This window comes from Myxocyprinus asiaticus, chromosome 6, assembly GCF_019703515.2.
Source record: "Myxocyprinus asiaticus isolate MX2 ecotype Aquarium Trade chromosome 6, UBuf_Myxa_2, whole genome shotgun sequence".
Classification (NCBI taxonomy): domain Eukaryota; kingdom Metazoa; phylum Chordata; class Actinopteri; order Cypriniformes; family Catostomidae; genus Myxocyprinus; species Myxocyprinus asiaticus.
The window spans coordinates 15,380,166-15,407,119 of NC_059349.1; the positions used below are offsets into that span (position 1 = coordinate 15,380,166).

The following is a 26,954-nucleotide window of genomic DNA, read 5'->3' on the forward strand; positions in this document are numbered from 1 at the left end:
CCAAAGATTCTTAAAAACGTTATCTTTCTATGCCACTGATGTCATCAAATTGAATGAAAAAAATAATTTGATTGTTTTCAAACAGGTTTCCCAACACTCCCCACATTTGCCATTGGTTAGTCAAACAGATAGTCCGCTCCAAGCTCTTACCATTGGTTGAGTCATTGCTGCTGTGTTGGGCTGATTGGAAGCTCAAACAAACAATGTTTTAATGCACCAGTGTTTATGCTTTTTGGCAATATCAAGCTACAAATTACTTTCTTATAGTTGTCTCTGAATATTATGCTGGAAGAGGAGAAAATATTTTCAAATTTAAAAAATGACACACTTCAGCTTTAAATGCTACTCCTTGAAGATAAAATAAAGTAAACCATTGTACAAGCTGGAAATAATTTTGCAATGCTCTCTGTAATCTGTACTCTGATAAAATTTTTCTGAAATCCCTGGAGATTTTAGTGCCCTCTTTACCTGTCATTTTTTAAAGGTTAACTGCATCTAAAATTGTTTTGAATCTGCTTCCATGTCACTGTGGTAGACACATTAATTGACTTTAATGAATGTGGAAGCATGTCAGAGCCGACATCTTTGCATCAACTCATTTCTGACTTCAGGTGCACTGTTATTTTCAGCCCGTCTAAATGCACGTCACCTCCTGGTGAGGTCGCACGACATTAAACAGACTTACTTTTGCAATAACACCATGTAAATCCATCTCTGACAGCTGTACTGAAGTGGACAGCTGAACTGAACTGAGATCTTTTACCACTCAGAAATGAAAGTTAATTTTGCTCTTATGAAACCTGTGACTCAGAGACAACGAATCCGCAAATGTGAAATCAGGGGATTAAAATGCGGCTTTCTGCATAACAGCCTCAAATGGAATACAAGTTGAAGAGAACAGAGGGTCAATACTCTCTAAAACTGATCTGTCATCCTCTCCCGCTCCTGAAGTCCACCTCCTTCTTCCTGTTGCTATAGCAACCATTTGGCGAGGACAGGGGCATTGTAAAACACGGCCCTTGGAGAACAATCAATCATTGCATTCCTCATGCATGGTTCTTAATTGCTTTTTGGATCATCCTCAAAAACATTTAACTTCGGGCTGGGGATGACTCTACTAATTTGTGTCACTGATTCATTTTAAAACCACCTTTCCTCTATAGCAGAGTCCTCTAAAATTTCCTACATTCTTGATTACATTTTAGTGGAATTTTACCGCAATTTTTAAATGACCTGATCTACTTTATGTCCATGAATCTTTAGACTGTGAGTGCATAATGCTGCTATTAAAGGGGGAGAAGGTTTGAGTTATAACAAACACAGTTATAAATTCAAAATTCTGTAAGACAGTTTTGCTCTGTTCCTAAACCTAGTGAGCTGCCTATGTAGGCCAAATTTAAAGCATCATAGGTGCGTACTCAATGCAAAGGATGTTCCAAAAGGTAGGCAACTTAATTTTACTGCCTCCTAAGAGACCTACTTTAAGCCAAATTCTAAGATAGAATTGCTATTTTCTATGGATACAAGCAGCATAAAAGTATAGATCCATTCTACTTGAATGGGGAAAGATCGCAATCTCCAAAATGGTTGGTCAAGATCACGATCAAAGAACATATTTAAAATCAGCAGTGGTTTCATAAATTGTGCATCTTTAGCTCAGAGCATGCTTAAAATGCTATTTTTCTGGGTGGTCAAGCTAATGCACATGCACATTCTCGAGTAAACTGACAGGCAATGTCTGTATCTGAAAGGTGATTGGCTCTTTTACCTGTAAAGTTTGATGTATACATTGTTATTTAATATACTATTTAAATATGACAGGGTTGTCAGGATGATACTGTACCTTAGAAGCAAGGGCGTAGCCAGGAAATTACATTTGGGTGGGCCTCAATAAAAATGGATGGGCCAAGTTTTGGCCCAAGTTTTTTTTTTTGCCCAAATTGTGGTTAACAACAGAGAAGCAGCACATTCTGACAGTTCTTTCACACTTTCAGAAATTTGAATTTATACATTTTTAAACTTTTTTATAAATATATACTTGAAGTCATAGAATACTCTCATATATTCTGGGTGGGCCTGGGTCTAATTTGGGTGGGCCCAGGCCCACCATGGCCCACCCTTGTCTACGCCACTGCTTAGAAGGCAGCTGCCTATATAGAAGGTAGGCAGCAAGGCAGCTCACTGGGTTTTTGAAAACAGCCTACAGTATATGTGTCATCCATACGTCACGGTATGGTATTATACTGTACTGTACAATATTCTTGCAACTGCAGCAAAACAAACTGGAGTGGGTGCTATTTATATCTCCACTGAAGGTAAAGATAAGGGCAGAAATGGAGGTAGGTGATGGGGTCAGAGGCATGACTTCATCATGACTTCATTTGTCTGGATGATTCAGGTGGCAAACGTCCGTTTGCAGCTTGGATGTAGAATCAGGTACAAGAGAAATCAGAAGGAAAACAGTGTAGGTGGGGGAGGAGGGGCTTTGAAGGGATGTGGTTCCATTGAGGGCCACTTTACTTTCTTAAAGTCGATGAGAATTGAACAGGGTGGTCTCCCCAGCAGGTTCCTCACCACTGGTGTGCATATTAGCACACTGAAAAGACCCCTCTGTGCACTCTACAGGCCGGTATCCTCACTGTATGTTGACATCAAGGATAATTTTGAGCTTCCAACTGGTTCTTCATTCTCGTTTCTCTTTGCCTCTCTCTTCTGATTTACAATCTGGTTTTGCTGGCAGGAATGCCGGTGGGGGGTCCTGAACCTCTGCAATCCATTCAGCAAATAGAAGGACTCTAATCTGCGTTTTGTGTTTAGCTTTATCTAGCCTCTGGAAGCCCCTCTGCCTTGCACTAAAACTTAAAAAGACCATCATACGGGGATGTCGCCCTTCTAAGGTGAAAGCCACTCAGTCATTCAGGTGGGCAGTAAAAGGCACCAGAGCTTCACTATGTGTTTAAGTCATAGTGCCCTATAAATATAAATGACAGGCATTAAATGAGCCTTTAAAGACTGGTCTCAGGTCAGCTCACTCTGTGCCCAAAAACTTAAACACTGCAGGTCTAGGCACAGCAGTGTAAGGCTGACGTTCACGCTAATAGTCTGAGGAGTGTTTGACGAAAGGTTGAGACCTCACGTGAGGCTTAGCGCACAGGCTGTGCTTCATAAAGAGTCCTAGAGTGATGTTTGAATGATGTTCTATTATGTGAAGGCATTATGATAAGTCAAATTTGACCCTATTTACAATACTTTCCTAATAGAGTATATGTTCCTTACTATGAACAATGTAAGGTGCACACTATTCCAAACATAAAAAGGTTTGCTGCTGTAATATTTCATCATAATGTTATCACTGGCTACATCTCTGAAGGGACTTTTCATCTGATGTTACTTAAGCCATGCAGGCTACTGAATAATCAAACAAGCTATTTAGGTATTGTTTTAGGTTATTGGTGTATCTTGCCAGTAGAAAAGCAACACTTCCATGAGCATGTTTACATGCACACAAATAATGCTGTTATTCTCTGCTTTTGACATCAAACCATGAAGAGACATGCACTCAACATGTGCACACATTGGATAAGCTGGTGGGAACACCGTTAAAGGTGTTTACATGCCACGCAAAATCGGTGTAATGGGCAAAAATCTACCCGTGTTGACCAGTTTATTCTTACGCCGTTTATGAAATGCCATTTATTGCATTTACATGACCACATGTGTTGTCAGCTTATTAAGAATAATCGTGAAACTTAATGTAATAGAAGTTATGGCAATAAATATTGCTGTATTTAGAAAAAAAAACCGTAGCATTAGGATGAAGCAAGTACCGTGACATCGGCTGCATTCTGCCGAGTTGCCAGGGCCGTTTCTAGGCCTAGGCGAACTAGGTGGTTGCCTAAGGCTTCATAGACAGGGGTGCCAATAGGGATTTCGCCTAGGTTGGTGGGGGGCATCTGAGGGGGTGCCAATGAGGATTCAGCCTCCTCCTCCCAATCAAAAAGTGGTTGCTGTCTGTATTTCAGGAAAGGAGTCAACTCGCATTCAGGTCGGCTCCATTCTGCTATGGTAAGCCCTCTTTTTACTATCCAATAATTTCCTGATGGATAAAATCAAGTCCTGCCCTATACATTTTCTCACTGAATATTGTTTCACTCAGAAATACATCACATTACGGAAGTAAAATGGATAGAAAATGCAGTTTAATATTGAATTTAAGCTTCTCAGTTCTATCAAGAAGCTTGTAGGGCCGCTTTGAAGCATGTCATTCAATAAGCTGAAAACCTTTTATTGTTGTCAACACTAGGTTGTCATATTTGTTTCCCTCAGAAATCCATGCAATACGTTAGTGTTGGTTGGTCTTTTGTTTTTTTACAAGTCACACTAAAGAGCTCCACTACGCAGCAATCTGAATGTTATTCACCTTTACATGGATGGCAGATGACATCCTTGTAATCCTTGTCTCTTTTTTTGTTAGATAAACAAGTACAAGCCAACAGCATGTTCTTATCTACACCTCCGCCTCTGTTTCTGCACTCTTTTGCCATGTAGATGCTGGATAAACACTTATGAAGCAGCATGAATGTCAGTAGATACAGTTTGATGGTGTCACAGCGTTGCTCCTGTGTGTATGTGGGAGGGAATCAATGGGGCAGAACGGTCTATAAGCGAGATCATCTAATTCATGCAGAGAGGTGTGATGGTACAGAAAATTATGCACTGCCACTAGAGCTGTGTAGAATTGTAATTAGTGGTGCTTGGAAAGGCAACGTTTACACAATGTTTGTGCTACAGCCATGAACTATACAGTACCACAAATTATGTGGCTGTGATTGGACATATGATTTCACTTGGTGGAGGATAAAATGCATAAAAATGTAGAATTACATTAATTGGAAAGTTGGCTATTTTGAACTGAGACAGTGAGCAACTGCACATCAACATGCTAACAACCACTAATTTTAGGGTTATGGATTTGAACCCCTAACTTAGAGTATTGAACTTTGGTGCGCAACTCATCCCACACTCTTTATGCTATGTACCGTACATGAATGATACCTCAAATCGTGCTACTTGTTTATTTTTCTCCCCAGTTTGGAATGCCCAATTCCCACTACTTCGTAGGTCCTCGTGGTGGCGCGGTTACCTCAATCTGGGTGGCAGAGGACAAGTCCCAGTTGCCTACGCTTCTGAGACGTCAATCCGTGCATCTTATCACGTGGCTCATTGTGCATGACACCGTGGAGACTCCCAGCATGTGGAGGCTCATGCTACCCTCCGCAATCCACGCACAACATACCACGCACCCCATTGAGAGCGAGAACCACTAATCGCGACCACGAGGAGGTTACCCCATGTGACTCTACCCTCCCTAGCAACCGGGCCAATTTGGTTGCTTAGGAGACCTGGCTGGAGTCAATCAGCACACCCTGGATTCGAACTCGCGACTCCAGGGGTGGTAGTCAGTGCCAATACTCGCTGAGCTACCCAGGCCCCCAAATCGTGCCACTTGTTGAGAAGAGGTGTGCATTTAAATTTCTACTGTAAGTGATCAGATTATTTTTTGCTTGGCAGATGATAAAATGTGGGGAAAAAGGGTAGATTCCACCTATATCTAGAAACCAAATTATGGTCGAGACTTGGGAGTGGACTCTTTTGACTTGGGCCAGTAAGCAACCACCCAGAAAACCCTAACAAGCACCTAGCAATGTGCTAATAACTAGCAATAAACCAAAATATCGGTCAGGCCAACCGATATTTAGCCATTTTGACACTATCTGCATTGCCCAATAACCATATAACCATGGCGTTAACTCTCCCCAGTGTTAGTTCCAAAATCTTCCAATAACATAGTCAATGGATAATGCACAATATCTGTTTCGCAGTATTTCTAGTAAATTTCAAGTAAATAACTTCAAGAAAATAAAAAAATACTTTATATAATGTTAATATATACAGCTTTTAATTTTAAATACTGTATATATTTGCATATCTTTAACCAAGATTTATAATGCTGTAAAAGTACTGTTCATTGTTTATTCATTTTAACAAATTCAGGTATTGTAAAGAGTTACAAAAATATTTGTTTCATTTTAGCATATAATCTTTTTGTTTTTTAAGTTATATTTATTTTTCACACATTATACATTTGCACATATACAGTGAAATTCTTTTTTCCACATATCCCAGCTAAGCTGGGGTCAGAGTGCAGGATCAGCCATGATACAGCACCCCTGGAGCAGATAGGGTCAAGGGCCTTGCTCAAGGGCCCAACAGTGGTATCTTGGTGGTGCTGGGGCTTGAACTCCTGACCTTCTAATCAGTAACCCAGAGCCTTAACCACTGAGCCACCACTGCCCCAAGTCTATGTTGCATTTAAACTGCATTTGCCTGTATCAAATATATAACTGTATTTATATCAGGGGCCATATCAGTCCATATCAGTCAACTACTACTAACAACTACAAAAACAACTTGGCAACTGTAAGCAACACCCTAGGAGCCATCCAGAACATTCTAGCATTACAATGTCAAGTTTCACACAACAAGAAGCACTCACATTTTCTTGCCAAAATGTACAAATCTAGTGCTTATCATTGTAAATACTATGCAGGCCAGAACATTACCAATATTACCTGCATCTGGAGCAGTACAGTAAGCTGTTTTCCATGCAGTATACACGGTGAATCTGCCATGTCCATCTAATTGGAATTTCAAGTCTGAGCCGACAGTCAACAAGCACGTCTTGACAGCATCCACTTACACAAGTGCCAAGAGTATGTTAGTTATACGTTTGACGCAACTTCTGCAGCACACCGTGCTGTCTTTCTGACAACCCCCCGAGTCTTCGGCGGGCAGTTACACACAATTCATTCTCTTCTGCTGTTTCTCCCTCTTGCACATACAACACAGATGCAAAAACTCTCATTCCTTCTGTCTCTGTTTGTTTTCACTCACACAAATGCACACACTCAGTACATGAACATTAAAAGTTCTAGTCAGACTAAAACAGTAAATTGTCTTTTTAAAATATCATGTTAACACTTTAGTCCAATGGAAATCGTACCAATCCGATTGTTGCAAAGTTGGACTAACAAACCTACGTAGATTATGTGATTGTAGCTTGGCTTTGTCCCACATGTATAAATGTTAATCGGAACACAACTTGCCTCAGCGTTGTGCACATTATTTGAAGTATAATTTAAAACTTCCTCAGCTGACATCTTTCCTTCAAATATTTGACTACACAAAAACCCGCTGCAGCTTGATTATAACTGTGCATGTAAACGTACTGGCTGTGTCCCCACCTCCCACATCAACACCCTCTAATGAGGCTTCACGCTTTGTGATTATTACTGCACTTTTGGCCCAAACAGTCCTGTCTTCTGATGAGGCAGCAGCAAAGGCAGCTACAGTGGATCTCCAACCTCTGGGTGAAAAACTATGCCAATAAAAGAGCCTGATGTGCAACCAATTCTGCTGGCAAGCTGTTCTCTCCGATCTGCAGCCTTGCACAGAGTGGCCAGCATAATTGGAAAGATCAAACGTGCTTTTGTGCAGCGTGGGGAATGCAGGGCTGCGGCGGGTAGGGAGATCTGACTTGGGAAATCAGGGAGATACACAAGAGATTAAGGAGCTCTGATCACACTGACAAACTGCATTCCAAGTTTGCTCGTAAAGAAATAAGCGCTGGTGATTCTGGAGGATTACAGTATATTACTATATACCGGTGAAGTTAAAGATAATTGAATGTTGGACGCAGATGGGTGTCAAATGCAATGTTGGCAGTGTTGGGGAAGTTTGTACTTTTAAACTATAGCTTGCCAAGCTTCAGTCTATTCGTATTTTAAAGTAGTTTGAACAGTCAAGCTACGCCTTTGAAAAAGTAGTTAGCTACACTACAGACTACTAATTAAATGTGCACTCAGTATTTCTGTAACTGCTGATCTCCTGGGATTTTCACACACAACAGTCTCTAAAATTTACTCCGAATGGTGTCAAAAACAAAAAACATTCAGTAAGTGGCAGTTCAGTGGGTGGAAATGCCTTGTTGATGAGAGAGGTCAACAGATAATGGCCAGACTGGTTCGAACTGACAAAGTCTACAGTAACTCAGATAACCACTCTGTACAATTGTAGTGAGAAGAATATCATCATATCAGAATGCTGTTGTGAGATGCAGGTTGGCGCTGTTTTGTCGGCACAAAGGGGGACCTACACAATATTAGGCAGGTGGTTTTAATGTTGTGGCTGATCGGTGTATATTTTATTAGGGTGGCATTCTTTACAAAAATTAACCATAGTTTTACTACCGCAACCAGAGTTTAACCATGGTATTGGTAGTAAACCACTGTAACCACAAAATTAACCAAGGTTACTACTATGGTAAAACCATGGTTTCTGCCAAAATGTTTTCATAAGGATTAAACAAACAGGGTGACTACATTAAATTGAAAATAAATTTATACTTAATATACTAAATTTTATAATAAGAAATATAATAATTAAACTAGAAAATACCATATTTTATACAACTGAATCAAAATGTGGTAAACAGCAACAATTAACAAAATATTTTGCTTCAAAAAAGCGTCGCTACTTTTAGTTTGTTAATCCCCAACACTGTATGCTTGAACATTGTATGATGGTGCCTTGAGTTTCATAAATTACCATTAGAATCATCTTAATGACTCTTTAATTCTTAAGAGGCATATTTATTTACACAGTTATGCATATTTGAACAGATTGAATTCAAATAATTGGAATATTCATCAAACATCTGCTCTTGAGTCAACATGTCATTGTCTCACCTCTCTGATAGTCTTGAGTTTTGAATATAGCATGCATTTAAAGCTGTAGCACTCACTGACTCACTCAAGCACACTAGAGCATAATGTACACACACATACACACACAGAGAGCTGAATTCCCCCTCGAACACAGGAAGGGGAAATGACAATTTTTAAATCACAGTCTGATGTCCTCCACTGAGGAGAAGTCTCTCGACAGGGTTTCATGGAAGACCAAATACAACAGTGGTAAATAAAACAACTTTTGTTGAACTATAATCCCCATTTTAAAGTCAACTCATCCCATTAAAGGATCTTCTGTTCTTTTAAAAATGTTCTCTTCTGAGAGTCACGATTTCAAGTCTCTCTCCACTCTTTTTCTTCCCCTTTCTTCAATATGAAGAAAACATCAGAAGAAACAAGTCTTGGGGGAGAGCGGAAAAAGAGAGCGGTGGAAGTCCTCAAGCCAACATCAAACAGTCCCAGTTTACATTTATTTCATTTTTTAAACATTATTACAGTTAGCTTATAATTCTCGAGTCTGTCTCTTCGTTTGCGGCTTCGGTAAATAAGGACAGCAGAAGGGAAGGATGGAAGGTATTTGAATTATGGAAAAGAGATATTTTTTGGCCATTAGAAAAGCACATGCATACATGCAAACTGAACCTGAGAAGTAGAAATGTTGTCAATGTAATCCATGTAATGAAAATTCAGTGTAAACATGAGAAAGTCATGACAAAGGGGCAAAGAACAAAGACGACTGCCGGAGGCGCCATCGTATAGAATTCCAATTAACATGTGTTGTGTTATCCCAGTTCTCCCCAGGTGCCCGATACGCAGGGTGCCTGTCAAGCGAATACAGTTTTCCATTGGACACGCCATAGTTTCCACAGGCTCCTTGGGAGGGGGTGCGACATAGCTGTCCCAAATTGTACACAGGTTTACCATTGGCTCTTCAAGCAATGGTCGGCTCCAGTAATTTTCCATGGGCTTTCGATGGAATGTCCCAGTAAGGTTTCAAACGGGAATCTGTTGTTAGCCTGGAGGCTCAGCAGGTGTTTTTTTAATCAGTCAAACCCGTATAGGCAGAGTTTGGCTCATTTGTTGTTTCATGTCTTGTGCATCCTCTATACTCTTCCTTTTGTGGCCCTGCAGGGTCCCGCCGATTCGACAGAGATCCCTATAGAGTGGTAAATACAAATGAAAAATCATCAAATGCAGGGAATTATGATAGCATTGAAGGTAAATGAATACTTAACCAAATATGAAAATTCTGTTATTATTTACTCACTTTTATGTCATTTCAAACCTGTATGCTGTTGTTATTGTTTTCTGTGGAACCCAAAATATATTTCTTTAAGAATCTTCACAAAGCTCTTTACATACAACAGCAACACAAAGACCAAGTCTGAAAATTTTGAAAAAGACAAAAAACAACAAAAGGGCACTTATGATGGAAGTGAATGGGACCAATTTTTAGGTTTAAAGGCAGAAATGTGAAATTCATTATGTTATATAAGCACTTACATTAATTCTCCTGTTATAAGTCGTGTTTTATTTGAGCTGTAAAGTTGTTTATATCATCTTTTTTATGGCTGTTTTAGGGTTTATGGTGTTATGTCATCATCAAACTTTACAGAGAAAAGGTTAATAAGCGATTTTATTACACTAAAATTATGTTAACACACATACTGTTTACAGCTTGTAGCTATACCTTTGAAACAGTGAGTATTTTAATGTTTACAGATTGACCAATCACAACAATTGAAAGTGCCTCACTTGCAACACAGATTTTTGCTTTTTTTAAAGAAAAGGTGGGGCAAGTCGGAATAAATTTCTGTGGTAATAAACTTTATGCCACAAATGCTGTTGAATGAGCTTTACTTTGTTTTTAACCTGGAATATTCCTTTACGATTATTCAAACATTTCTACTTTTTGTGTTTCACAGAAAAAATAACAGCATATGGGTTTAGAACAACGTATGGCTGACATAATACACAATAAGATTAAATAATTATTTATTTTTGGGTGAACTACAGTATTCCTTTAACGTACAACAAAAGCAGGCCAGATGTGCACACTCTTATTCTAAGATGGATAGTAATCACACATACACACAGACAGAGATTGGAGATTGGATCACGGCATGTCAACAGCCCAGTCATGGCTGATGGTGCATACAGATGCAAACATAAATGAATCATACATAGGCCATCAGCATGCAGCGCCATACGAAGGCATGACGCACACATACGCGTACATACTCGACTGAGTCCTGCGTTGGGCACGGGGCTCCACTGCCGGCACATTAAAAAGCTCATTATCCAGCTAATTAAAGTCATTGCTCTCTTTTAGCATCTCCTCCATCTCCCTTATTACGTGCTCTCCGTCACCTCGGCAAGCTGTAGTCTGAGCAGAAGCAGCTTCCCCAGTGACCAGACGCAGCAGCCAGCCAAGAGGAAAGGGCACTGCTCTGTGTGTAAGTCAGCCATTACAACGCTCTCAAGATGGTGTGGTTCAAAGAGCTCTAGGCGAACGTTTACAAACGCAAGTCAAACTCAGCAGTGTTATGGACTGCATTTATTTTTGTCTGCTGGTGCTGGATAATTTATTCAGTTGAAACTGCTTTTCGTGAGAGTTGCAGTTGGGGAAAAAAGCCCTAGCCCTACACTGTAAACAATGATTTACATAGCGAGCCACTAAAGAGGGTTTAGCTAGCTGTTTTGTCACATACTTGTAATGTTCAGTTTAAAAATTTAGCAAGAGTTTTACTCGGAAAGTAAAATCACTCTTTAACATCTTAATAAGATTAAATGGAGAGCAAATTGAGACTTTGCTGAATTACTTGCAGTTTAGAGGGCACAGACAAAATGCTCTGACAAACTTGCATGTTAACATTCAGCTTAAGTGTGTTAAACAGTTCTAGGAGGTAACAGTGGCTAATCTTTTTGATGACCGGTTTCAGAACAACCATAGCAACATTTGAGATGCTTTGCGATTATATTGATGATATTATATGAGCAAATTATTCAGTCACATGGTCTGAGGCAAAGTACCATGACTTTCTTGATACACATCTATACTCCTATATAAATGCTATTGGAATATATTCTGTAAACATGTTTCTTTCATAGTTTATGCTCATGCCTTCTCATTGAATAAAAAAATATCCACCTCAAGCGAGCGTATACATTTTTTATGCACATTTCATTCACATCTTGGTGTTTCTATCCAACATTTTTTATGCGATGACCCAAAAAACCCAGATAATGTCACAAACTCCACTCAAATTTGCCAGTATCAATGGAAAATCTAAGATTTCATTATGATTTCAAACATTTCTTCTTAAATTCTTCCAAGAACAAATTATTAGAGCTGTGCTATCCACAGGGTTCCCAAAACTTTTGTGCAGCGAATTTACTTTATTTTTCCATTCATTTGTAAATGCTGGATAGAGATTTTTATAAATAACTTAACAGAGATTGCACCCTAAAAGAGCAATTTCTAGCCAGTTAAATATATTTTTGAGCCAAGTATATCACAATTTAAATATTTCCAAATATTTCCAGATATCCACATTTTATAGCTATGGACTCTTACTGTATGTCAAAAATGACTTTGTGTCTATTGGTTCTGCTCCGCTATGTGTACCAAGTTCATAAAATCAAATGGTAACACTTTACAAGAAGGTTCCATTTGGTAACATTAGTTAAAAACATTAGCTAACATGTACTAACAATGAAGAATACTTTTACGGCATTTAATAATCTTAGTTAATGTTGATTTCAATTTTTTGAGTTTAAAACCAAAAGTTGTGTTTGTTAACATTAGTTAATGCACTGTGAACTTACATGAACTAACAATGAACAATTGTATTTTATTAACTAACATTAACAAAGATTAATAAATGCTGTAAACAATATATTGTTAATTGTTTGTTCATGATACCTAATGCATTAACTAATGTTCACGAATGGACCCTTATTGTAAAGCGTTACCAATTAAATAAAATACAAATTCTCTAGGTAGTTACAGTTCTATTGTAATATTTTTACTATAGGAACTACATTTAAAACATTGCACTTTATAAAACTAACTTTAAGGTAGAGTTTGGCTCAGCATGCTGTCAATAATTACTGTAAATGTGACACAGTTCTGTGCTAAGCAGTGGAAATGGCAGTCATGATTGGGTGTTTTGCTGCATGCTCTGCCACTTGTGATTCCACAAACTATATTTCACTGGAAAGATCCATCATTTCCTACAACTCAAACCTATCATTGACCCGTGTCTTATTTGTCTGTTTTCTGCTCACCCTGAGTGTGTGCTGGTAAGCACTTTCAGGCTGGCGGCATTACGCAGGAGCTTGTCAAGTGTGCTGACGATCTGTCCGAAGCGCGGCCGCATGTTCCGCTCCTTCACCCAGCACTCCAACATGAGCTGGTGCAGCACTGCAGGGCAGTCCATGGGTGGAGGCAGTCTGTAGTCTTGCTCCACTGCGTTCATCACCTACAGAAACAACACACACAGCAATTACACTGTCCTTCTGCATTAGGACTAACTTGATAGTGTATAGAATTTTATTAGGTGTACAGTATACAACCGTAATGCATTTAGAAATATATTCAGTATATGTTACAATACTTAAATTATAATACAGGCTAACAGGGTTGAAATAAGTGGTTTATAAAAGCATCTCAGAGTAAGACATAGAATTGTGCTTGCGGCATGTGTTATAGATATAATTACAGTAGCTATATAGAGTAGATGTAATAACCACATAATACGCTATTTTAAAACTGAACAATGAGATAATAAAGTGGTATTTTAACATAATAATATTAGGTATGAAAGGGTCAATCTCACAAAACTTGTCAAGAAATATGTCAAGAAAAATTCAGATATTTTTTTTTGCATTTTGTGATCATTTCAATGACAACTGAGCACATTTCCACCCAAGTCTCATTATGATTGCCGTAATGCAAAGAGAAATCTCATTATTATTATCATAATGCATAAAAAATCTCATTCTCATTGCCATAATGCAAAAATAAATCTCACTCTTATTACCATACTGCAAAAAAGATTACATTTTCATTACTGTAATGCAAAAAATATCTCATTATCATTACCATAATGCAAAAATTAATCTCATTCTTATTACCATAATGCAAAAAAAATCTCATTCTTATTACCGTAATGCAAAAATATCTCATTCTTATTACCATAATGCAGAAAAATATCTCATTCTTATTACCGTAATGCAAAAAACAAATCTTATTAATATTACCGTAATGCAAAAAATCTCTCATTCTTTTACAATAATGCAAAAAAATATCTCATTCTCATTACTGTAATTCAAAAATAAATCTTAGTAATATTACTGTAATGCAAAAATATCTCATTCTCATTACTGTAATTCAAAAATAAATCTTAGTAATATTACTGTAATGCACAAATATCTCATTCTCATTACTGTAATGCAAAAATAAATCTCATTTATATTACCGTAATGAATAAAAAATCTAATTCTCACTACTGTAATGCAAAAATGAATTTCATTCTTATTACCGTAATGAAAAAAATAACTCATTCTCATTACCGCTATGCAAAAAAAAATCTCATTCTCATTACCTTAAAAATATCGTATCCTCATTACCGAATATGCAAAATTGTCTCATTCTTATTACCTTAATGCAAAAAAATCTTACTCTTATTACCTTAATGCATAAAAAATCTCATTCTCACATCTGTAATGCAAAAAATAATTTCATTCTTATTATCATAATGCAAAAATATCTGATTCTCATTACTGTAATGCAAAAATAAATCTTATTAATATTACCGTAATGCATAAAAAAAATCGAATTCTCACTACTGTAATGCAAATATAAATCTCAATCATATTACCGTAATGCATAAACAAATCTCATTCTCACTACTGTATTGCAAAAATAAATTTCATTCTTATTACTGTAATGCAAACATATCTCATTCTTACTACCTTAATGCAAAAAAAGAATATCTAATTCTCATTACCTTAATGCAAAAAACAAAACAAAACAAAAAAAAAAAATCACATTTGCATTACCTTAATGCAAGAAAAAAAATATCGAATTTTCATTACCATAACGCAAAAAAAAAAGATCATTCTTATTACCCTAATGCAAAAAAAAATAAAAAAAAATCTCATTCTCATTACCATAATGCAAAAAACAAAAAAAAACAAAAAACAAAAAAATTCATTTTCATTACTGTACTGCAAAAAGAAATCACATTCTTATTACCATAATGCATACAAAAATCTCATTCTCATTTCTGTAATGCAAAAAGAAATATTTCTTATTACCATAATGCCAAAAAACAATGATATATTATTTAAGTTGTGAAGTAATTATAAATCACATTAGTATTGGTTGTATTGTCTTTAACATACGCTAATTTAAATAATATTATTATAAAAAATTATACTGTAACAATAATAAAAAATAATTCTATTAGAGTATCTTTTACTGTTCATTACAGTAATGAGAATCATGATTGTGAATAATGGGAGTTATTAAACATCATTAATCATTAATATTAAACATCCAGAGGCAATACAGTAATGAGAAATTTGTCATGAACATTTTTATTTTAGGGTGAAATGTGACCTCAACATGTTTTTGTGAGATTTACACATAAAGTGATGTAAAGCTAAGGCTGACATACATCTTGATTGCTCATGTCCCAATATGGACGCTCTCCAAAGGACATAACCTCCCACATCACAATGCCGTAGCTCCACACATCACTGGCAGAGGTGAATTTTCTGAAGGCGATAGCCTCTGGGGCAGTCCATCGGATTGGGATCTTTCCCCCCTACACAAAAACACACACACATAAAGAGAGAAGCCATTAAACTCAAACACCAACTTTAAATCACCGACAGGGCTTGAGTATTCAGCAGCCTAATTAGAGCGAAGACTCAGCCACTAACTCACAGATTCTCCCCACAGGGTCTGCTCGCTGGCTTCATTAAAGCATGATGAAAAAACTGTAAAAAATAAAATGGCAGAAATCTGACTTTAAAGCCGCCGGTTTGATTTATCTCTGATTCTGACAACAAGAACAGGGTGATCGATACATTAATCCAAGGAAAGTACATCAAAACGAGCTAGCTAGCACTAAATCTTCACTTTCACGAGTATCGATTCTAGTACTAGCATGAACCTAATTTTTTAAAAGGAACAGTTCACCCAAAAATGCTAATTTGTGTGAACTACAGTATATCATTTAAGCAAAAAACAAAACAAACAAAAAAACAAAAACAACAACAACAAAAAAAGAAACAAGATAGGCAATGTAGATAAAGCTGCATAAACTGAGCCAATCCTAAAATCTTGAGAAGTTGAATAAAATGAAAGGAATTATATGGGATACTAGTCATTTAATTCCCTGTCCCGTAGCCCTATCATGTCGGACACACTGAATAAGCCATCACGTACTGACTACATCCATATGTTTCACACAGACAGAGAAAGAGACAGGCTTTTTCCACATATCAAGCATGCCATCTGTACTTCTCAATTCCGATAAGAAAGGCTGCACTTATCAATTCTTAATGCACACTGTAAATGTAATGAGATAACACTAAATTTCTATCTGCTGCCTGGACTTAGATAAACTGTTCTCTTCTCTTATGGTGACTCTTAAAGATCCCATGGTCTTTTTGGTTCTGTTGATGAATTTCCTATTATAACAGGAAGTTTCTTTTTTCTTTATTCTTTAATTATTAAATTCTTTTTCAAATCTTTAAATATTCAATCTTCTAATTCTAGCTTTAGTTTCTGTCACAGTCATGAACCATGATTTGCTACTTACAGTGAATGGGGGTAGTTAACAATAAGAAGCGACACTACTAACTTAACTAAATTTTTCAGTGGTGAGACAGTAGCTCAGCTATTTTCACAATATTGTACATTTTCCAGCGAGTAGCAGTGTAGCATCACAAAATGCTACATTAGCCACATTATTCTGAACGCAGTAATGAAGTCGAAGGAGAAATCAAACACACTCATCTAAACCGTCCTCTCTCTCTTGTATGTAATGCTGGGAAAACTAGATAATTTAAGAGAATCAGTTCTTTCTGACCGTTCATGTAAATGAACCAGTTAAAATAAACAATTTCTTTATATTTAGATGAAGTGTGGCACGTTTGTGCCACTTGTGTCACCAAACGGAATTGCAACATGTTTTTTCAAACAACACAGATGCTCAAACAAACAGCAATGTTGAAAGTGTCACAGAGCCACCATGACTTCATTTACATGGACACCAGAAAGCGGCTTATTGCAAGAAAGAAGCTTATTGAGAGAAAGCAGCATTCCCGTTTACACGCACTGTAAAAGTGGCATACTCTTTACTCCTGTATACATGTGACTCGGTCAGTAAACAGCTTTCTCCACAGCAATGCAATTTCCCCTTGATGCTTGTGTAAATAACAAACATGGTATCAGAGGAAGACTTCACTATTTTATTCTCTGTTGTTTCGCTTTATTTCCAGATATTCCAGAGTTGTTGCTGTGTTTTTTTCCTTAACTTTCTGTTGCAACCAGCAGTGGAATTGCGCTGCAATAGTGGGGTTTCCCTCTTACGTAAAACTCTGGGACTCCCCCAATGTATATACACAAATGTGAGGGACCGTCAATATTTTACAGTGGTGTTTATAAATGGGTATAGTTTGTAGTGTAGGAGCTTTTCCCAATGTACTCGTGTTGACTTGTTGTTAGGCTCCATCCAATGACATTTGTTATTCGGTCTGTTCACGCACATGCACACTCTTCAAAAACCTGTAAGACACATAAGCTGTGTTCTCTGGGAGAAACCTAGGTGTGTTTAACCGCTTTCTCTTAATCCTTTAAACGGTGTAAAGAAAGCTGCGTTCTCGTTTACATGACGTTTAAGAGCACCACTTTCTGCAAAAACCCTGGAATAAACAGTTTTCTTAAGTGCATGTAAACGTGGTCAGTGTTTACACTTTTTGGGGTACTCTATGTACAAATGGCTTACTTTTAAATTTTTTCTCTGATATTAAACTGGAATAGGATAGAACTATTTTAACCAACTGAGGCTCGTCTATACGGACATGTGTCCATATTATTCATCCATTTTAAAACATAGATCCATACTATAAACTGCCAATAATGTAATTTGTTAACCTCTAAATGTGTTCAAATTCTGTATTGTATTTAAAAGCCAGGCAGTGTATTTTTGGCCAGGCAGTGTACATTTCAACCTATAGCACTCAGAGCAAGAATCTACCCCCTCTATATCTGTGGTCATGTGCCGCTACTGATTTTAACATATAAAAAATTACATATATCACCTTTCAGGCATTAATGTCCAACAAATTACAAATAATTCACAATGTGTGCCATAAAACAGCAACATTCATCCTAGCACAATTAGAAAACATGGTAGACCATATCAGAACTCACCAGTGAGCTTGTGTAGGTGGGGTCCGATGAGTTATCGTCTAAAAAGCGAGAGAGGCCAAAATCAGATACTTTGCATACCAGATTGCTGTTGACGAGCACATTACGAGCAGCCAGGTCGCGATGGACATAGTTCATGTCGGACAGATACTTCATGCCGGCTGCGATCCCCCTCAACATGCCCACCAGCTGTGTGACGGTGAACCTGCCATCATTCAACTGAGCGGGAACAGTACAATAGAAATGAGAGTGACATTAACAGATGTAAACACGACACCACTCCCACTCTACTCATTCTAATCAGCCTGACTTTGACAGAGTTTGACTAATTCTACTTTCAGCAGTCTGTAATCTTCTTCAGGATGCCAAAGCTATGAAGAAGTGTCTCCACACAACTCCACAAAAGCTAATCTCCATGTAAGAATTTCCTTTTGCAATAGCACTGTACTTGAAAGCATAATTCAAATACATACTTCACATGTAACATCAAAGCCACGTGTTTTCTTTTTCATACTCTGAATAAAGGAACTAAAGTACAAGCATTAGTAACAGCACTAGGGCTGCACACTCTGGCCCAAGTACTGGTGCTCAAGAATCCTCTGAGGGGAAATTCACAAGTCTAGCGCTCACAAATAGCATGCGATTTATGGTTAAGCCTCTAAGCAAATAGGAACATCAACACATCAGTAGCCGTTCTCTCTTGGTACGTATCCAATGATGATAACCATTCTGGTACAAGATTTTGATGTTGATGCTGTTTTTGTTGTTTTTTAAGGTTTAAAGATGATTCATTCCAAAGACTGTGCTTATAGATATTTTTAGAAGTGTTTATGTGTGGAAATGAGTGTGCTTGTGTCCCTGAGTGAAATTTGTATTATTACAAGCCATGTCGTAGGAAGAAGAGGAGGTAGGGGGTGTGCTCTAGTTTGATTAATCTGTATGATGGTCAGAGAGCGAGACCTCACCACCTCTGGATGTCTAAAGTCTCAGTATTATGCATTCGATTATCTCCTAGTGCATAGATTGGTCAAGGTTCTGTGGTGCACACTGTTTACTGAGTTGCACCACAGAAGCTCAGCCGAGGGATTACACAAGATCTCAAAAGTATTTTCTGAGGATATCCTGGCATTTTAATGTTTTAGAAAAGCCACATGCTGACACGAGTTGAAGGTGAAGCAAGGTCCTCTCTAAACCATGAATAACTGTTTGCTGCCGACGGGTTATCAAGTTCCCCCGGCAGTTTGAGAGTTCTTCCTAGAGGCTTGCCACAGATTTATTCAAAGCAAGGGAAACTGAATTTTGTTAAACATTTAGACAGGTTTTTGCATACACAACAGGGCTCAACAATAAGAATGGCCAATGTGAGAGAGTTTTAGGCCAGTTGATGGATAAGACTAATCATGACGGATCATGGAGTGGGCCGGATTGTGGAGAAGGAGGAGAGAGAAATTTAAGAGCTTTGGGAGTTTTGGGTCTTGACTCTGAGACTTATTGTTATTGATAAAATAATTGTGAAAATGGCTTTTGATAATTTTGTAAGTATCAGTTAGAATGGGTTGATTAAATTATAAACAAATGATTAACAAAAAATATAAACAAATCATGTTTTGCACAGTATGGCAGCAAAATTGTGAATTAAAGGGATAGTTCACCCCAAAATAAAAAGTTTGCCATCCCAGATGTGTATGACTTTCTTTCTTCTGCTGAACACAAACTAAGATTTTTAGAAAAATATCTCAGCTCTGTAGGTCCACACAATGCAAGTGAATGTGTACCAAAATTTTGAAGCTCCAAAAAGCACATAAAGGCAGCATAAAATAATCCATAAGACACCAGTGGTAAAATCTATATCTTCAGAAGTGATATGATAGGTGTGGGTGAGAAAAAGGTCCATTTTTAAGTCCTTTTTTACTTTATATTCTCCTCCCTGCCCAGTACGTAGCGATATGCATGAAGAATGCGAATCGCCAAAAACAAAAGAAGAGGAATGTGAAAGTGGAGATTGATACGTTACACTTCGTGTCAGCTGCTGGCAGGAAGCACATTTTAAAAGTTAATAACATTTTAAGTATTGAGTTATTTTTTACACAAACATATCGATTTGCTTCAGAAGACATTCACTGATCAACTGGAGTCGTGTGGATTATTTTTATGCTGCCTAAATGTGACTTTTGGACCATCAAAGTGCTGTCACCTGTGTACTTTTATTATAAGGACCTGACAGAGCTCTATCTTCTTCTAAAAATCTTCATTTGTGTTCTGCTGAAGATAGACAGTCATACACATCTGATGGCATCAGGGTAAGTGAATAATGAGAGAATTTTCATTTTTGGGTGAACTATTCCTTTAAATATTGATCTTTTTCTCATCCACACCTATCATATCACTTCCGAAGATATAGATCTAGCCAGTGGAGTCTTTTGGATTACTTTTATGCTCCCTTTATGTACTTTTTGGACCTTCAAATTTCTGGTCACCATTCATTTGCATTGTATGGATCTACAGAGCTGAAATATTCTTTTAAAAATCTTTGTTTGTGTTCAGAAGACAGAAAGTCATACACATCTGGGATTGCATGATGGTGAGTAAATGATGAGAAAATTTTCATTTTTGTGTGAACTATTCCTTTAATAGTTATAATGGCGCTAAATTTCCAGCTGTTACTGCAAAATAAACAACTAATTAACTATTTTTTGTATTCTTTTATTGTAAAGAAAACGCTGATGAAAACAATAGATAGATTTTTCAGGAACACATAAAAATGTGTCACTAATTTTATTTACTCATTTATATTAATTAATTAATTTATTGTGATAATGAACTTTATTAATTTTGGAAGCATTAGTTAGAATGGGATGATTAAATTATAAGCAAATTATTAACAAAAATTATAAACAAATCATGCCTTGCTCCGTATGACAGCAAATTATTAATTAATAATAACGATCATGGAGTTGTATTCCAGCTGTCTGATTTTCAGTTGTAATTGCAAATTAAACACCTAATAAATTATTTGTTGTATTTTTTTTAGGTAAATAAAAAAACGATATACATTTTTCTGAAACACATAAAAATGTGTTCCTAAATGTATTTATTTATTTATAAAAAAAATAATAATAATAATCTTGCGGTGAAGCCAGTGAAAACAGTTTTTGTTGTTCAGTCGTGAATTTTTTGCACAATGCAATAAATCTGTATTGTTATCAAAGATGATCTCAATCTTACTCTGAGGAAGGAGTCCAGCGCTCCATTCTCCATAAACTCTGTGACAATAAGGACCGGGCAACTCCTGGTCAGAACTCCCTCCAAGTGAATCACATTGGGATGGTCAAACTGGCCCATGATACTGGCTTCGCTCAGGAAGTCCCGCCTTTGGCGCTCTGTGTAGCCCGCCTTCAGCGTCTTAATTGCCACTGTTACCTCCTTTCTGCCAGGCTGCTTCAGTCTCCCTCGACACACCTCCCCAAACTCTCCTGAATGAACATAACAGAGAGGAATACGGGGAGAGGAAGTGGGGGGTGAGGAAGGAGAGTGAGGTAGAGGGAGGATTATTGGTTTAAGTTTAGGATAAAACAAATCATTTGAGGGGAGAAGAGATGTCCCACAAAGGAATAAGGAAAGTGCTTAAGAATGGATGGTAACCATTTATAGTTTGAAAAGACAGGGTACGGATGGAGAGAGAGGACGAGAGAGGAGTTTAGGGGCGGACTGTGGAGAGGGAGGAGAGAGAAATTTAAGGGCTTTGGGAGTTTGGGGTCTTGACTCTGATGAAGAGGATGTTAATGTTTAAAAAGAGGTGGAGAGAATTGATAGAGATCGTGAAATAAGGGAGTGACCAAGCACAGGGATAAAAGAATAAAAGAAACATAGGTAAAGGCAGCAAGCAGCATGCATATGGTTAGTTATAGGAAGAACTTCTCCCATGAGTGTAGTTTATAATAAACACATTGTTTTGCTATTTATATAAATGCTATGATTATACATATCTTAAAATGTTTCCTTGAAAGGAGGCTGGGAAACACAATTATCCAATTCCAAAGATTCCCTCATGTGTTATAGATTTGTGAAATTAGATATAACGTTTTAGGGTAACACATTACAATAAGGCTGTATTTGTTAACATTAGTAAATGCATTAGATATCATGAACTAACAATTAATAATATATTATAAGAGCATTTAGTCATCTTCGTTAATTGTTTATTATAAGTTCAGGTTAGTTCATAATGCATTGCTAATGTGTGTTGAATGTTGAATGTGTTGAAATTAACATCAACCAAGATTAATAAATGCTGTAAAAGTATTGTTCATTGCTAGTTCATGTTAACTAATGTAGTTAACTAATGTTAATGAATACAACTTTATGGTAAAGTGTTACGGGTTTTAGTACATTGTTCATAAAGTTCAATGATCTGTACTCAACGATCTTAATATTGAATCACATGATTTACCTGCTCCAATAACTTCCTCTATCTTCACACATGAGATGTCAATCTCTCGGGCAAACTCATGAACCGCCTCATTCGGGTCTTCATATGTAAAAGGGTCGATGTAAACTTTTACACCTGGAGACACTTAAAATGAAAAGAAATGTATATGGTTTTCAATGTAGAGAAAATGTATATGGTTAAAAATGTATCATTTTATTTGAATAATTTAATTGTTGCTAATTATTTTATGGGCTTATTTGCCTTTAATGGGATTGTGAAATAACCCCATCTGGATTCAGAATCACCCACACGATTCAACACCTGTACTACTATCCTTAGCTTTATAATTAAATTTGAATAATAATAATAAAAAAAAAGCACAATCAATGTAATAGCTATCATTGCAACATTCGGTTTATAAAGAGAGAAATATCATTCCTGCTGTTCTGATGATGGCTTTATGTATTTTTTAAAATATAATGCAGTTACACTCACCATACTGCTGCAGTTTCTCAGTATACTCCAGCTCTGAGCCACTGTGCTGCCGTCTGTAACCAGATAATACTCATATTGAGAGTCTGGCTTAAGACTGGATTTACACTGAGTGCAGGCAAAAAGCTTGTGTAAGAGAATATAGAACATTTGAGTGGTTGAGGAATTTCATATGCTTCAATCATCAATTATGTCCTTCAAATTGCACAAAACTTTTTTTCATATAAATCTAGAATGTATGATTCACTCCCAAAATGCCTAACATCACACCCTAAGAGCAATTTTTCAGCATTTACTGCTCATTGAAGTATGGTACATGGCACTTTTCATAAATAAGGTATAAAATAGGGCCTAAAACCAGTAGCAGTGTTAACCACCACGCAAACCACACAATTGTGTGGGGCCCCGGATGTCTGGGGGGGCCCCGGAGGAAAAGCTGAGCAAAACGCTTAAGGGGTGACAGGAGACGCGTTGTTTTCAGCAGTCTAGGAGCGATTTACATGCATTGTGAAGGGAAAGTGCTGCAGGTTCACAAAGCAATTCCAAACATTTGAACCCACTTAAAGTTATTATACAAAACGAAAAATGCAACACAGTATCACAGAAATGTAGGAGGTGACAGGGTTTGTAATGAGGAAGATTGTAAACTGTCAAATACAGTTTGACACTGCAGTGCACTATCAACATTCCATCAAAATAAAAGTTCCAGGTGAAGGTGAAGTAAATTCGACAAAACTATATTACTATAGTATAAAAAAAAATCCTTAAATTATAATAATTCAGTATCATATTATAATAAAAACTTGACTGAACATGAATGAATAATATTCATCTGAGGTTCCAAAATATAAGTGAGTGAAGTTGTAGTTTTTGCACACCCTATTAATTTACAGAAAATATTTTCTAAAACATTTGTAGGTAAATATTGCTTTTTTATTACTGTATTGGTGCATATAAATTATATTTATTATATTATAAATTAAATACCATTCTTCCTTGTGTTCATTTAGAGGAAAAACTGTAGAAAACATGGGTTCATTATCTTTATCTACATTCTTATTTCATAAACATTTTGAATGTACTTGGCTACAATGGCTGTTAGAAATTATTTTAAAATTATGATATAAAATCACTTTTATGTAATTTCCCCCAGTTGTATGCCGAAAGGTGGACCCCGACTGGATAATTGCTTGGGGCTTTGGAAATTGTAACCCCGCCCCTGCCTAAAACTCTCAAAAATTATAAATATTTCTCAATAAATGATCAGTGACAGCAGGCGCTTAACCTTGTTGATCACCAACTTGAGATCAAACTTAATATTACATAAGATGCTTAATTTTCTATTTATTTATTTATTTATTTATTTATTTATACGAGGTTTGCAATTTTTGCAAACTTGTTACCAAACTTTGGGTGTCTACATTCAGTTTTTGTGATTTTTGAACAAAAAATGTGAGAAAAAAAAAATTAAGAAAAATATATAAAATGTATAAATTTTTTTTATCAAAATAGGTTCTACTTTTCATGCTGGGTTAATTTCATCTTTGCCTATACTGCTTTAAAACGTCACAAGACACCACAGTGTACTTCATGGAAAGTGCCTCCTAAGTGAAATATGATACATACAGGATTTAAAGGGTCAGTCACCACAACAAGCATGAACGATCAAGTGTCAAGTATGTCTTGTCGTCATCTCTAACCAGAAACACTCCATTATAACTGTCAGTCAAAAAACACCAAATCACAGCTGAATCATTAAGAAGAGAACAACTAACCAGCCACAGAACATACATGCTAATCAGCGCTCGCTTCATGCTAGTATCATGTATCTGGAGACAGTAAACGGTGTATTTAAATCCCAGCCTTCTCATTAATGTCTCTTTGTTTCGCTAACTCTGCATAAGTAGTGCGTTTGAAAGGAAACAGGGGCCAAAGGGGCCTATTGGAATTCACCTTCTATGGATTCCTTTTGTCTCATGACCTGTGCTAACAATGACGCCTGCTGCTAATTAGCATCTCATCTCCAATTTAAATGTCAGAGGGAAAAGAATGAAGCGTCAGCACACACACAATGATCACATTAGTATACTAGCGTAGTGAGCATGAATGAAAGAGAAGAAAGAGGCTGAAGCAGAGGGGAGGGGATGCTTGGCACAACAAGGCAGTCACAGTCAAGAAGAATGTGTCAAATAGACACAGTGGCAGTCTGCCGTCTCTGGAGTGATTGGCAATGTCCCAGTCTCGACTCTGATGTGAGGGCGAACTGGCCTCAAATGAGCATCTTGTGACACTCTCATAAATATCCAGATTTTGAAGTCTTTTTTGCGAGTCCTATTTGATCTAATTTTGTTGTTGTCCCATTGAGCTTGACTGACAATTAAGCGTTAAAATGACAAACTTAAGTACTTAAGTGTTGAAATGACAAACAATACAAATTGCTATTTGCTATTCTAATGTTAAAGGTGCAGTGTTTAATTTCTACAGCACTAGGGCTATATCCATACTAATCCGTTTTCGTTTGAGAACTCCTACATGCTAACTGAAAATGTAATAGTGTGGTCGTAGCCAAAGTCTTTCTAGCAAGTCAGTCCACTCGGTAGCCATCTTTGGAACACTCTCGGGCAGCTATTTTTCTATGTAAACAAGCGGCATACAAGAGCAGCTCCTGTATGCTTGAATGGAGAAAAACCGAAATCTACAAAACGGTTGGTCAAAATTATGATCAAAGAACATATTTCAAATCAGCAGCAAAATCTGACAACACTGGAATCATAAATTGTGATTCTGTATTTCAGATTGCGCTAAAAATGCAATCTTCCCGGCTTGTAAAGCTAATGCGCTTGCACGTTCTCAAGTTGATTGACAGGCGATGTCTGTATCAAAAAGGTGATCTGCTCTTTTACCTGTAAGGCGGGACATCCTTTCAACATCCATTGACCATTCCAATTTCTCCCAATCATTTTAATAGAAGTGGCCCGTCTATGCTAAATAGTCTCTGACATAGCCCAGCAGCACCAAATAGAACTGCACCAAACAGAATTTTTAAACACGTTTCCCGAACATTCCGACAGTGTTCCACTGGTCGACAAACAAATTGTCCCACCCACTCTCATGCATGTATCCTATTTAGTTTCTTAATGTATGTTATTCTGTTATTAGCATGCACCAATATGGAATTTCTTGGCTGATACTGATAACCTATAATTCACAGCTCAATGTCCGCCAGTACTGATAACCAATATTTTACTTTTTGTGATTTAAACCCTTAACTGCTGACAGAAATGTGAATATATATCAAAGATGTACGCTGATGAGACTTAAAAGAGAAATAAATGACCACAATCGGCGCAACACAATATTTGGATTTAGGATTATCTGCCAATAATATATTCTTTTTCAGCTGAAATTACAAATCTCAGTCTTTTTTAACCACTCCCTTCCAACCGCCTGGCTCGATTCTGGTATGTAATGCCCACTTTTCAATCAGTTCCTGATTAATAAAATCAAGTCTCGCCCTACATTTTTTGTTGAATATTCTGTTTCTCTTAAAATATGTTACATTGCAAAAATGGGTAACATATGAGTTGCGAACAGTGTTTTGTCCATGTACGGATACTATGTTCATCGATCATATTTACCTGAGGCAGACGACAGCGATTACCACCATGGCGAGGATGACCACAAATCCAGCTGAGGCTGAACCCACAATGAGAGGCAGCAGATCCTGTACTGACCGCTCTGGATCATCTGTCACACAAAACACATTAATTGC

At 37.1% G+C, this 26,954-nt stretch overlaps 1 protein-coding gene across 1 annotated transcript in view; it reads right to left on the minus strand.

Annotated features, from left to right (window-relative positions):
• Positions 1–8,683: 8,683 nt before the first annotated feature.
• The window catches only part of LOC127441897 (ephrin type-B receptor 3-like), a 39,351-nt gene continuing 21,080 nt past the window's right edge, over positions 8,684–26,954 (minus strand). Inside the window, exons 9-16 of the mRNA XM_051699457.1 lie at positions 26,821–26,929; positions 23,186–23,238; positions 22,712–22,834; positions 21,487–21,734; positions 18,265–18,480; positions 15,497–15,646; positions 13,101–13,294; positions 8,684–9,966 (exon numbers count right to left, since the gene is read on the minus strand). Of these exons, the coding sequence (XP_051555417.1) occupies positions 9,858–9,966; positions 13,101–13,294; positions 15,497–15,646; positions 18,265–18,480; positions 21,487–21,734; positions 22,712–22,834; positions 23,186–23,238; positions 26,821–26,929 (1,202 nt within the window). The 3' untranslated portion in view covers positions 8,684–9,857. The remainder of the gene's footprint in view (positions 9,967–13,100; positions 13,295–15,496; positions 15,647–18,264; positions 18,481–21,486; positions 21,735–22,711; positions 22,835–23,185; positions 23,239–26,820; positions 26,930–26,954) is intronic.